This window comes from Falco punctatus, assembly GCF_963210335.1.
Source record: "Falco punctatus genome assembly, chromosome: 1".
Taxonomy (NCBI): Eukaryota; Metazoa; Chordata; class Aves; order Falconiformes; family Falconidae; genus Falco; species Falco punctatus.
The window spans coordinates 77,371,421-77,385,531 of NC_137580.1; the positions used below are offsets into that span (position 1 = coordinate 77,371,421).

The window sequence follows — 14,111 nt, forward strand, 5'->3', positions numbered from 1 at the left end:
ATGCAGTTTTATTTTTTTCAAAACCATATTTAGAATATCTTGGCATGTAACAGAATTCAATCATTTATCTAAATGTAAGCTGTGCTGATTGTCTTCATGATGTTGTATTCTGTTCTGCCTGAGAAAAATTCTCAGCTCAGATATTTTTCAGTCTGGCTGTTAGGTCAGTGTGTTCAGACCTGTCAAGCTTACCTCTACCTGAGGATAATGCACAATTTCTTCCTTTTCCTTTCCTCTCCTCTATACCAGTCTCTTTCCTGTAATTACACAGGTGTGCTTACTTGTGGGCCAACACAGACAGACTCTTGCAAAGGAAGCAAACATCTTCAGGTTTTGTAATTTGGGGTGCTAGCAGTAGAACTGAGAAGGGTTTTTTGGATGCTGTTCCTGACATGTCTGTCTGCATCTTCATGTATAGCTCAATGGGTTCTTGTCAGGTACTGTCTGAAGTTTGGATGCAGGCTCTGCAGCTTCGCAGTTCTGTCTGAATTTCTGAGTAGAGAAGTTCTGGGGAGCATTTGACATTTCCCTTACTGTATAGTGAGGAATCTTTTCCTATAAGGTCGTGTTTTGCTCGAGTACAGGTTGCTTTTAGAAGGACATTGCTCTACAGATAGCTGTCCTCTCCAGAAGTGCCTCCTTCCATTCAACCTACTAATATTCTGATCCAGATCCCATAAAAATTGGTATGATTCTTTTTTGCCCAGTTTTTATTTTAGGCTCAGAAGCTGTGGAAGGAAGAGAGGTTTATGAGTCTTGAGTGAGTGACTACACATGTGCAGATCTAAAGATTAAACGTAAAATTGAGATTTGTAGTGAAAAAAAACATTTAAACCAAACCAGTCATACTCACTTAACTGTGTGTATTGCTTTCCCCTCTTTATTTTTAACCACAGTAAAATACCAGTGTAAGTTTAGGATAATGTAAGCATCATTTACACATCCCTTGTCATCTTGGGATTAATGAGTTATAATCTTGGGTGACAATGTCTAGTTTGATAGACTAAAGGTGTCCTTACCTCTGAAGTCTACTGATACTACTTGGAAACCTGTGGTAAAGCTCACCAAGTGCTGCACGGTGTGTGTCTGTATGTTTTGCCTCTGTCGTCTCCACTTTTAAAGGTGGTTGTGTTTAAGTTGTTTGGTAATACTGACATCCTTGATCATCAAGGCCAGAAAGGTAACGTTGTTTAGTCCCATCATGTGCTTGGTAAAATGGTTCCTCAGAACTGCTGGAGGCATTGTTGCCATAACCCAAAATACTTACTCTTACCCCTTTGATGGTTGGAAACCTACACCTGACTTCCAGTCTGAATTGCTTTGTGGCTGGTTTATATTTGTTTGTTAAGATACACATTTAGTTTATGCAGCTCCTCCTGCTTCTGACACTTATACCCAGAAGCATTCGTAGGTGCCATCGCATCTTTCAGCTTTTGCTTTGCCAAGCTGAACGGCCTGGGCTCTGTAGTATTTTCTTCAGTGATGGGTTGTCTGTTTTTCAACCAAATTGACTACTGCTTTCTGCAGCTCCTGCAGTTTGTAAAGATTTCTTTTGAAGGTGAATGGTCAGAATTGTACATAGGGATATTGATGAAATCTTGCCTCTATGGAGTATTTATGTTGGAAATATGATATATCCCCAGTGATTATAGATGAAGGTTTACCTCTACAGTAGTATTTCCATTGGAAATACTATATGTGACAGGTTTTGTGTTTGCAATTTTTGTGGAAATTTAACTTCCATTGATGTTGTATGTTGTTTTTATCCTTTTAATAGGCAAAGGTATGCAGGCCTTTCATTTTTCTGTGTCATTCCCTCTGTGTTGTTTTTTTTTTTTTAGCAGAAACTCTTGTGGTTAATAAGAAAAGAAAGAAAAAAGACAAGGTTGCCTTTTCCACTGTTGAATTTCACCCTCTGTTACTCTTTTCAAAGTTTCAGCTTTTGAAGGATTCAGGATTGGTGTGCTCTGGCTGTGGTCTTGGATCCCAGGATTTCTGGGCTCCTGGCTCGCTTGTGAGAAAGGAAGACCTGTGTCCAACACTGAATTCATAGTGTGTCCATGTGGCCATTCAGCATTGGCTAGTTACCACTAAGCTGTAACAGATGGTGGAACCCATATAGGTCATCTTTGTTTATCCAGCTTCTGGATGTAGTCTTTGTTCCAGTTGCCTGTTTTTTGGCATTGTTTAATAATTCGGATGGCACTAACAGAGCAGCTACATCGCTGCTTTGCTGTGTTCAAAATGCTGTGCAGACACACTGGAAGTGTCAATGGAGGAGTGACCTGCAGGGCAGAATGTCTTGCCTTAGGAGACACAGGCATCACTTTGCTGATCTCCCAGAGGTGTTCAGAGTTTATGAACAAACAACATAGGAAATAATGCAAGTACTGTCGGGAACCCAAGACTCCCTAAGCTATGTTTTGTGCTGTTGTATGCAGAATCAGAGAAGCAAATATGTGCAAGTGTGGTGTTTGGGCGTGGAGAAGGAAGGTAGTAGGACTGTGGGGTTTTCTTGGTGTGCCATCCTGATAACTGTCTGCAAAAAACTGATGAAACTCTGCTGAATCATTATTGCAGAGACAGCTCATTAACACCATTCAGAGTGAAAATAACTCTTTAGGGCCAAGGACTGTCCAGGAGAGAAGCTGAAGTATCAGCCTGCAGGAAGAAGGGAAGGCTTGTTCAATGTTTGTTCTTTTCTAATTACACTGTAGCCAAACCCCAGGAAGTGGTTTGAGCTCTACAGTCCTGGTAATGATGCAGGAATATCTCTGTGAAAATCTTGTATAGAGTCATGTCTGCTTGACAGAGCACCTTAGGCAGAATAAGGAATTCTACCCCTAAAAGTGACCTTGGGTCTGTGGTTGCTTGGTGGTTGTTGAGTTGGCCTGCACCAGCTGGTCTGTTGCTGCTCTGTCTCTTTTTTTTTTGAGGGATCAGTTAGTAATTGCCTACTGTACTGTCCCCCACTGAGAATCCTAGATCTTCAGCGGGGCTCCTTGCAGGTCAGATGGTTCATGTTTTTAGAGTTTTTTTGAAAGAGGCCTCTTTTTAAAAAAAATTTAAATGTAAGGTCTTACCAAAACTGGCAAGAATTTAATTTGTGTGGCTTCTATCAGACTTCTGTATTCAGTTCATATAGGATTTGTGGGTGCTGACTATGTGTATACGTGCAAGTATGTGTGCATGCATGCATACCTAATAAAAAACAGAGACACCAGGTAATGAAGTTGCAGTGGCTGTACACTTTGCAGCGGTCTTTCTAACTTTTCCCCTTGTGCCGTGCCTCTCCTTTTCAGTTCACCTCTGGTGCAAACATACGCTGCGTAACTCAGCTCTCTGCTCTGATTCACAGGCAGTGGTATTTACGGTGTAAACGGAGTGCTTGCACTGCTGGAAGACGTGGACATGGTCCTGGTTTTGTCATCTTGGAAACTCTGCTTCTGACGGTGTTTTCTTCTCAGATGCTTTATCTGCTCTTTATGGTTAACACAGCCATCCTACCAGTGTTGTAAGATAGTGGGCATGGCAGTTATGCGTCTGTTGTCTGCCTTAGATAAATGAAAACCTTTTTCCTTTTCTGAAAATAGCTTCACAAAGAGAAACAGAAAATTCCTGTAGAAAATAGATCAACATAATACACCCCAATTACACTCCCCCCCCCCCCCCCCCCAATGTGTGTTAGATTAGGAGCTTCAATTTTAAGGTGACAGCAGCTTCCCATGCAGATACATGCCAGGTCAAGAAAAAAAAAAGTTGGAAAAATGTGATTTAACTTACTATTGATTTTTTTTTTTTTTTTTTTAGGGGTGTGGGGTCTTAAACTACTTTAAACTACAATAGTGTTGAATAAGGGCTAACAACTCCTTATTTAGGACCGTGGCAGCAGTAGCATTCTCTCAAGAACCACAGAGAAGGGGATTCTAAGCGTAAAGGTTGATCTGACCAGAAAGTGACCCACAAAGTTGCTTTTCATAAGATCTTAGTGTCTTGTTAAAACTCCACTACTAGTCATGGCCATGAGAGGTTAGTAAGTGGTGCATGTTTTGGAATCAAATGTTTTGGTTTTTTTATTCTCTCAAAATCTGATGAGGACAAAAGCGTTTGTAAAAAAAGAAAGGAGTTGACAGGGGTTTCTGTCCCGGGAGAGCTGCACTGGGGACAAAGTTTGGGTCGCTGCTGAACAGCTTTGCAGAGGTTACATCGCCCTCTTGTGTGAAGCCCCAGTCATTTTGGTATGAAATCTGGTTGAATCGGGAACGCAGAATGTATGTTGGCTTCCTTTTGGCTTTGCTTTTATAAAACTAGACCCCATGAAATGCCACGTGTGTGGTAGACCTGCACTCTGTGCACATGCACCCTGTCCCCTCCTGACTGTCCCAGGGAGATGCAAAATAGGGTGTTGGATGCTTCCGAAACTTTTCTTCACAGTTTCGCTTTGCAGCATCAAATTATTGAAATTCTTCAGTCAGTTGCACTGACACCTTCAGAAACTTGAACCTGCAGATACCCCGCTCAGATATTTAATTCAGCACCACAAGTGAAATGGGTCAGGGTGGGGTGGGGAGTCCACATCAGTCTTAAAATCACCTGGTAATTTTGCTGTAATTAAGGCACTGATAGAGTGACAGGTTTGTCATTCTAACTTTGTTTTGTCTTCTTAATTTAGAATCAAAATATACTGGTGGAGCAGTTTGTGCAAGTAATTTGGTGGTCCAGGTTTCCAGATAGCTTTCCTGAACTGTGCTTGGCTTTGTCAGTTCTGTTGCCCTGTTAGATTTACGAGTGCTTTACAAGCTGGCACAATCAATGTCATCTTTTCTTTTATTTTTCCTTTCCAATCAATAAAAAGGCAAAACAAGTATTTTCTCTCTGTCCATTTTGGCATGAAGCCTGTGTATCAAACAGAAACATCATGTTCTTGGCTTAGCAGCTGTATTGCAGTATCCAATCAGCAAAGAAAATACACAGAAAACAAGGAAAGAAGCCTTTGTATTACACAAAAAGACTGTGTTGAACACAGTTCATCAACATGTGAAAGCATATGAAAGGGTTGCTCATGTTGATGCTCTATAAATATTTAGTAATCATGTATAACAATAGTTTGATAAGTAAGTAGATATTGATGGAGTTCCTGAGAACTGGAGATTGATTGGAGGCCTACTGTACAGAGTAATTGTATTTATTTTTAAACATTTCCTTATGTTGCTGTGTTACACGTGTGGAAACAGTTCTATTATCTTTATAAATTACGGTGTGTGAATCAGATTTATATAATGTCTTTTGAAGCAATGTGCTTGATGTTTTCTTCTCTTTCTTGCAGGCAGAAACTATGAATGCCAGCCTCTTACGTGTTCACCTTGAATGCAGTTTACCTAACGACGCATATCAGCAAGTTAAGGTGTGTTTTATTATCATTTTGTATCTATTTAAGTCATCTTATTTTAATGCAAGTTTAAAGGGGCACTTCCCAGAACTCTAGAAGTTCTAGCCACAGTGCAATTTCCATTGTCTCAGTTTAAAGAGGAATTATGTTTTTAGCTATGCATAAAACCATACCCTGTGGTATAAATAAAATGTCACACACATCACACTGTAACCTTCAGGAGAGGGGGAGGTAGAAAAAGACACCCAGTCCTCTGGAAAAACCGAAACCCAGCCAAACAGGCTAAGTGTTGTAACGCGTAGGTGTTGCAGCGCTTACATGGAGTACAAAAGTGATCGGATTCCTGTAATTTCTTTTCTTCAGAAACGTTTCACATGTTTCTGGTTCGTGCTGACCTGGGATCGTTTTGCCGAGAAGGGTGCAGTGGGCTGTCTGGGCTCAGGGGGCTCTGGGGGTGGCCATGGCGTGGGGCAGAGCTGAGGAGGGGACAGCTTGTTAGCAGAAAAAAAGTCCTCCTAAAGCCCTGAGCCTCCAGTACAGGAGGTCTGCTCCTCCTGGGCAGTGCCATCCAAAGCTCCTCTTGCCCTCTCTCCTCAAACGCCCTCACACAGTAGACGGGCGCTGGCTGGCAGCCACGGCGGTGCTCGGTGGGGTGATTGTTGGGTCAGACACATAGGCCCGTGCCGCCGTCTGCGGCACCTTTCTCTCGTCAGGCGTGAGGAGGCCCAGGCTCCGCAGGTGTTTCTCTGTATGTTGCACGTTGCATGGGGTCCTGCGCTGTGTTAGTCCCGTGTGTGATCCTTGCGTTGGTTGGTGGGTAAGGCCAGGCATGAGGGCACCTGAGCGGCCGAGATGGCGCGCAGTGTGGTTGCCCGCTTTCTGTTGCGAGCTTCCCGAGGGCACCCCATCCCTGCGCTCCGGTCTTCACAGCAGCCTTCGCTCCAGCTCCTGGCAGCCATTCCAAGTGCTGAGGATTTCTTGGGTGCTGTGCGAGTGGTGAACGGACACCTTGTTACCAGAGATGCTTCCCCACTCCCGCTGTGCCTCCTTGCAGCACTCCAGGTCAGCTGGAGGTGTTCTGGGGGAGCTTCGGAGAGCAGCCCCCCTGCCGGGGGCCGGGGGTCTCTCCTCCTCTTCCACCCGACCAAATTAGTCCTCCCGGTTGGGCATCGGAGCATTTTAGTAACCTTCATGGTGCCGCGCAGGACCAATTTATGTTACTCACCATTGATTGTCTAGTTTTGTTTTGATTTGTTGCTTTAATTTTTTGTGAAATGCTGTCCTGTCTTTGTAGTTGCCAAGACTCCGCTGTCTTAACAGCAGCCACTACTTAGAGAAGGAAATAGGATCCTATTTGTATTTATCTGAAGTATTCTAGCCAGGCAGTGTTTTCTGTTAAGAATTGTACATGTATGTTTGTTTTTTTAAAATTACTTCAGTGAGAAATGGAGACAAAAAACACAAGATTTGGAAAAATTAACTATAAACAGACCAGGGAACATGAACTGTCTTCCTACCATTAAGACACATGCATCAGTCTGTTTATGACACATATTATTCAAGGCAGAGGATTTTACAAAGGAAACTGTTTTGCAGTCCCTGAGGTGAGACTGGCTAAGACAGTATAAATTTGCATTCTTTCAAGGTCCAGTGTCTGTTTTAGTTGGTTTTCATCTTTGTTTTTGCTGTGCTGTCTGTACCCGCTGTGTCTTTGGTTTCTGCTGAGATTTTAGCAGAGGTCCTAATTACTCCTGTTTTGCTAGCCCTTTGGTGCTGCAAACCTTGTTTGTTAGATAATACCTTTGATTAACTTCTCAAGATACCTTACTATAATGAATTTTTCCTGTTCCCTCCGCCACCACACACACACCATATCTCCTTGTCTCGCTCCAGAGTTGCTGTTTTATGTCCGGTGACCCAGTGCTGCTAGAAATGAGCTTAATGGTAAGAATGGAAAATGCCCAACAAGATTTTGTGGAGCACAGGCAATACTTACTGGAGAATCTTTTTGTAGTTTACGTAGCAATGGAAAAAACGAAGACCTCGGGTAAGTCCTAAATACAACTGTTAATCGCAGTAGAATTTGATTTTATTACCTGAGTTGTAATTTGATGGGCTAAACTGAATCAAATTCAGTGTGAGTCAGATGTTGCGAGTAAGGGAAGACAAATCAGTTTAGTTAAACAGAGCTTGTCAGCCATTTTGTTTAGGGCAGTTACTGTAAGCGCAGCCTTCATAAAGGTAACGATAGTAAACTTGTAAGCTACATCTGTTCCAGTCTTTAGTCCCCCATGCTTATGCATTTGCTTAAATGGTATGGAAGGATGTCATGGTCCTTCATTTTCTACAACTGCATTTCTGGTTTCCCGTTAATTAAGTTAACCATAATAGGACTATGAAGTTTGTACAGTACTGGGGATAGTGGCCATTGTGGAAAGTAGGGTAATGTGGTAATACAGGCGCACTCATCATTTGTTCTTGTAAATTAGAATTCCACAGGCAAAACAATCAACTCCTTGCGTTTTTTTTATGCTACAGTTATTGGGTGAAGAAGTCCTCTAAACCCAGGGGATTTTAAATTATTTGTAGGGCTTTGCAGTCTGTTTGAATAGCTTTTTTTTTTTTTTTACAATATCTGCCAGTTTTACTTATGATTGAAGAAGGAGAAGAAAGACCTGCTTAAGAATCCGGTTTAAAATAATATTTTTAGCATACTAGTTAGAAAAGATAAGATCTTTTTGTCTTTTGAGAAATTCTGTTCAAGATACAGTCACAAAACAAGATATACTGTTCCTTCTGTGCCTATTCTGTGATGTGATATTTAGATGGCGCTGAAACTGAAATGGAAAGCCTGCTGTAAACCTTGTTTTCCTGCTGGTGAGATGCCAGTGCTTTGTTAATGTTGAGTTGTGAATGTACTTCTCTTCTGTTGCTGGTAGGGGATTGTTCATATTTGTCATGTCGGGGTGCTCACTGTTAACACTTTTGCTGCTTAAAGATAACATAAGAAGTATGTTCTTAAGGCTATTTTCTGTTAAGTATAATGCAATCCTCGCTGTGTTAGAGGTTGGTCATATAAGCCCTTTGGACTTGCTGTTGGTGGAAAGTTCCATGTCTTGCTTCATCAGTACTGCTGGTGGCTTTACCATATCAAACAGCAATGCTTGCTTGCCTTCTGCTTGTGTGATTAAATGGGAGACGTGGTCCTGAGGGAAGGATACGACAGAAGGCAAGGTGCTGTGTTAGTCTCAGTGTACAGCGCGTGTTAGCACCTAGAGTGGGACAGCAGGTAGGCAAGGTCTGCACAGGGGAGCTAGCCAGCTGGAAAGGTTGAAGAAGAGTTACGTGCTTTAAACAGCTCAGGGTATGTGGAGCATCTGCTCACTCAGTGAAATCTTGAACCCTCTTTTGGAAGCTGGTACATGTAGTTTTGCTTTCAAGCAGCTGAGTAAAGCCCTCTCCTTATTAGAAATTGTGCCTGGTGAATTGAGAGAATGTCCTTTTATGTCAGCCTGCACCTACTGGTGTAATTCAGGTATAAGCCAGGGCTAGAACTCAGTCTTCCTTCATGGAAGTGTGGTGACCAACGTGGTATAATAGTTGTCTATTGTTCTTTTGGTGCTCTACATCTTCGTAGTGTCTTGTGGATGAGAACATAGCTTTGCCAGTGGCAAAGGGTAGTCCACCTTATCAGCAGGTGAAATAGCTGTACCACCTTATCAGCAGGTGAAAGCTGAGTTAAACCTATCTGCTGTTGCTTTAGTCAATACAACACTACCCTACCAAGTGATAGGACAATTCCTGTTTTAAGCCCAAAAGCTGTTAAGCACCAAATCTGGCTTCACATTGTCTCTGGAGAATGTTTGCTGTTCGAAGGAGGTGAGCCAGGATCTTGCATAGCTGTGTGCATGTACGCAAGAGTTTTTTACTGGCCTCTGTTGTACTATTGGTAGGGTGGCCCTTAGACTTAGAAAATTTATGGCAGTGTCAGCCATCCTTCTTTTCTTCATTTGTGCCTCCTGTCTCCCTGCCTGTAGCAAAGGGGGGGAGTTGTGGTCCATCTTGAATTTAAGATGCCGTGAAGGAAGATTCCCTGTTGATGCTTGACTTTATATTTGCGGCCAAAAGCCTTGTTGAGTGGATTTTTACTCCTTTATGAAACAATCGCCAGCTCAAGACATGAATAGTTTCTCCTTTTCACAAGGGTAGCTGTCACACAAAGATTTTTAAATTTTAAATCAGGATTGCTGCTCATAGGAGTATCTGACAAAGCAAGAATGTTTCAATCCTTGTGAACTTACCTCCGTGTTCATTCTTTTGGACAGGTCATTCCTCAGTAGATGTGTATGTCATGCATTCTGGGAACAGCCTTGTGCATATACAGGTAATCATGGGCTTCAGGATGTTGTGTTTTAGGGTGTTGAATTTCATTGGGAAATTAATCAGCCTGCTGGCTTACTCTCTAGTGGCAGATTGATTTTGGTGGTGGCAAACATCTAATAGATCTTTTAGATGATTAGTTGTAGTTCAGTGATGGTTTGTTTGTTTTTTTTAAGACATGAGAGCTGTTAACTTGAATAAAAATCCAGGGGTTGATTTAGAAGATGTGAGAAAAGGGCAGATATTGGCTTGCAAATATGACAAGAGGATGCACTAATACAGGAGCTACAATAATAATGGTAGTACTGCTAGAAGGATTATTGTGTCTTGTCTTCATGCAGGGAATACGGCAGTTGTCACAAAAAGACACATCACCTGTGGAGTTTGAGCCAGTACTGCTATCTTCATCATCTACTAACTTTACAAAAGTTGCTTCTATTCCTTGTAAAGGTACAGGATATGTATACTTACAGATAATATGATTAAACAGGATTTGATTACAAAAGGGTAGCTTTTTCCAGCAGATAAAGACCCTGAAAGATCTCAAAATCAACTTGTCTGAACTTTTGAGAAGGACGATGAATTCTTTCTGCTAATTGTTTCCACCATTTTTATGTATATACGCTTCCTCTTATGCCAGTTGAAGGCTCTAAGCTATACATATTTCAAAAAGGGGAAGAAAACGTTTGCTAAAATGTTAGCTGATTTTACAGTAAGCATAATTATTGAATATGCTTTTTCAGCATACTTTTATAATTTGTGGTTATTTTTCTGTTTCCAATGTATTTTCTAAAAAGGCTATTGTGCTTGGGTGGTCATTTTCTATGACATTTCTTGGCAGGATCATTGAAGCGGCTTGCCTGAGACCAGGCATGTTTGTGGAAGAGCAAAGATTAACATTTAAGCATTGCTAACTCCAGCCTGTTTCCTATTCTGACCACTAGACTGCAGTGCATAGACTTTAAACATTTGTGAAGCAGGCTGCTTTCATAATGATACTCGGGGACTTGTTTTTTCCTAGCAAAAAAAGGCAAGAAATAGGAAAGAAGGGAATATATATTAAGTCATTCTTTTTTTCAGAACAGTTTTGATTTATTAAAAAGAGGTGGTGTGCACAGATAAGTAAGAATTGCTGTGCCAGTGGCACGTGGTTAAAACTGATCAGGTCACTCTTCTTGACCTTGTTGTGCATGTTTTTTGAAGGTGTATAGCATTCATAAATTCTTCTTAAAGCAAGGTTTGGAACCTCTGAAAATTAGGACATAAGCAATTAGATGCTTTGCTCACCTATGTGAGAATTGGATCAGCAAATATTCCACTTTGTAGTGTTCTTCCAAATCCTCACATAAAAATCATTGTAGATGTGCTTTCGCTCTGGCTGATGTGTTCTCCTGCGTGTCTGTTCTTTGCCCAGCTGCATCCTGTGGCAGGGAAAGTCCCTACGCTGACAGCAAGAGGAATAATCTGTTGGAAGGCACTGCAACACTAAAAGCCTGTCTTTCCTGTCCTGTGATGGAAGGGTAGGTTGACAGTGGATTTTTGTTTGTTTGTTAACATTCACTGATATTATAAGAATAATACTGTACCCTACTTTTAAGAGATGAGATTAACTTGCTTTGTCACCCAGCGATTCCAAGGACAGTGAAGAGGCTTCTTCCTACTGTTGCTGTGTCATTTGCCGAAACGGACTTGTGATATTTCAAGCAATAGTTCTGTAGTTTATCCAGGAAGAATTTTAGGAGACGCCTTAGCAGCCCATATCATATAAATGTTGCTTAGAGTCTGTGATAAAATTTCCACTCCAGTGCAGAAGCAGGATGGTTACAGAAAAAATTTGTAGTCTTTTCTTCATTCATCTTTTGCTAATTTCATCAAAACTACCACATCACGGAGCAGTAGGCAATGTTGTACTATAGCATAGCAAGGGGGTAGAGTGATTACCTGCCTACCTCTTTTATACTGTACTTGTCAATTTTTACTCTGATATTATATGTAGGTATTCCAAAGGAAATAATTTTGTTCTTTCTCCTTAAAACCTTAAAAGAGCCTTGTTATGCTGGAATACTACAGTTCTCTTCTGTGGACCGCTTATGCGTGCTCAAGGACAATTGCAGATGTATTTATTTTTATTTCTGTATTTACTTACAGGTATTTTGACGTAGATCCTTCTGCAGCATTGTTTCATATAGAACCACACCATAATACTTCAGGGTTTTGGTCCATATGGTTTACAAACAATTTTGACTTCAGCATTGAACTGAATGAAGTCTTCATCGCCAGAGAAGTGAAGAACATTTTAAAGGTAAGTATTATTTCTGCTTCATATGATGTTTTGTCTTTGATGAAGGATACAGTACTCTGACATACAGAATAGATTGTTTGAAGAGCTCTGTGTTCTCAGAGCTGGTTAAAATCAGTTAAAAATAAAGGTATATGTAAACCTGTAACTGTTAAGTTCTGACAAGCTCACTCTCTCAATAGGAATTATTCACTGTCCGGCTTGGTTTTGTGTTGTTTTATTAGCAACTTTCTTTCATTTGAATTGCAGCTACAGATGCATCAAATTATAGACCATTGCTCTGTTCTCAGAATTGTTGCATGTGTTTGTGCTCTATAGGATTCAGCATTTCTTCATAGGCTGTAATGGTAATGGAAGTCTTTCATACGTAGATGAGCTTTGAAGTTTAGAAGGCGAAGCCAATAATTTACTCGTGCAATTGCTTGATTCAAACCAGGCAAATCTGGTTTATGAATAAGCATATGATGTAGGCATCTAATTGGCTCTTCGTATATTTAGATAGGAGATTTACATATGTGCACTGCTTGGATCAGTTATGGGCACATATGTGTGTGTAATAACAGCAAAAACATGAAGGAAGAGAAAGTTTACATTCTTCAAGGTACTGCTTGCACCAAAAATACTTGTACCAATTTTAATTCAGTTGTCATTTGATTCTTTCTAGATTCTGAACTTTGCCGAACCTTTGACTCTACCTCCAGGCTGCTGGAATGTATTTTCTTTGAAGCTCGGTGTGAAAGACGTTGTAACAAATGTGCTTTCTAGTATTTGTTTGACCACAAATGTGGGAGTAATGTTTGAAATACCTCTGCAGATATATTCGACTGTGTCCAAGGTACCGTATTCAGTTGTGTTGAATGATGACTGTGCACTGCAAACCAAACTGCAGCAGCCACTTTCTTAGGCCAGAAACATGTCCATTAGTCCCAAAAGAAAAACTCAGTACCAGACCTCTCTGTGAAAACCGTTCTGTAGCTTGAGAGTTTAAGCCCCCAGAGCTGAACAGAGATGGAACTGCAGTTCTCTACACAGCCTTCATTGTCGTCTTTGACTTACCCAAGTTGTGCACTGAGAAACTGGAATTTGTCCTCTTGTTTTGCCATATCTCAGTTGTGGGTTTTGTTTTGTTTTTCCAGCAGGGAGATCTTCATTTTGAAGCAACTGCCTACTGTGATATTCAGTGTTACTTGGGAAAGTCTGATTCAGGTAGGCTTGTCTTGGGTTTTTTTGGCATCTGACAGTAGGTTTATTATAGAAAATTCATTTTATGTATCAGGACTTGTTTGAACAATCTCAATATTCTCATTACAAGTACTTAGTTTTATGTCTTTTAAAAATATCTACTTTTCTGGGAGTATATAAAGCGATTTCAGTGACCTGTATTGAGTACACTGTGCAGTATTTCATACCTCTTATTCTATAGCACATGCTAAGCTATTGTTCTGTCTTGAAACATTTTTTGGGGACTTAATATTGTCCTGTAAGTTCTCATTGGTAATGTACTGCTCCTTGCTTTCTTCATACACATGTTGTCTGGAGATGTTGAGGTAGAATGATAAAGCTGTCAACTAGCTCAGTATGATTAGAAAATGTGCATACTCTGGGTCCAGATCCTGGGAAGTCTTTGATGAAAAACAAATGTTGACCAATATTCTGCCTTTAGCCAGAGTTAAATATGTTTCTCGCAGCAATAATTTCATAGATTTCTGTGAAAGATGATTATCAGGCTTATAAGACAGCATCCTTAATGGTGCATCATGTGAAATAGAAAGAAGGGGTCTCATTCTTTCTGGAACTGAGGAATCTACCCCCAGATACTGTAATGCTGGGAGCTGTTTTAAATACCTGGCTGGCATTTTCCAGAATACAGTGTTAAGTATTACACGGGCATGATACTGCCTGATGAATGTTGAATTTGATGAAAGCTGATTCAGAATAGTGGAGGTTTTTTTAAACTCTGCTCAGTAAGGATTTTCAGTAGGCAGCTGGGTGCCATAGGCTGTAAACGTTTGAGTGCTCTGCTGAGTGTTTTTTCAAGATGAT

General features: G+C 40.8%; 1 protein-coding gene across 3 annotated transcripts in view; it reads left to right on the plus strand.

The window, feature by feature from the left end:
- The window catches only part of TMEM131L (transmembrane 131 like), an 83,066-nt gene that overhangs the window by 41,596 nt on the left and 27,359 nt on the right, over positions 1-14,111 (plus strand). For all 3 annotated transcript variants that reach the window (XM_080387147.1, XM_080387149.1, XM_080387148.1), the window contains exons 8-15: positions 5,327-5,404; positions 7,283-7,436; positions 9,715-9,773; positions 10,111-10,219; positions 11,184-11,289; positions 11,918-12,071; positions 12,733-12,903; positions 13,205-13,274. In XM_080387147.1, the coding sequence (XP_080243273.1) occupies positions 5,327-5,404; positions 7,283-7,436; positions 9,715-9,773; positions 10,111-10,219; positions 11,184-11,289; positions 11,918-12,071; positions 12,733-12,903; positions 13,205-13,274 (901 nt within the window). The remainder of the gene's footprint in view (positions 1-5,326; positions 5,405-7,282; positions 7,437-9,714; positions 9,774-10,110; positions 10,220-11,183; positions 11,290-11,917; positions 12,072-12,732; positions 12,904-13,204; positions 13,275-14,111) is intronic.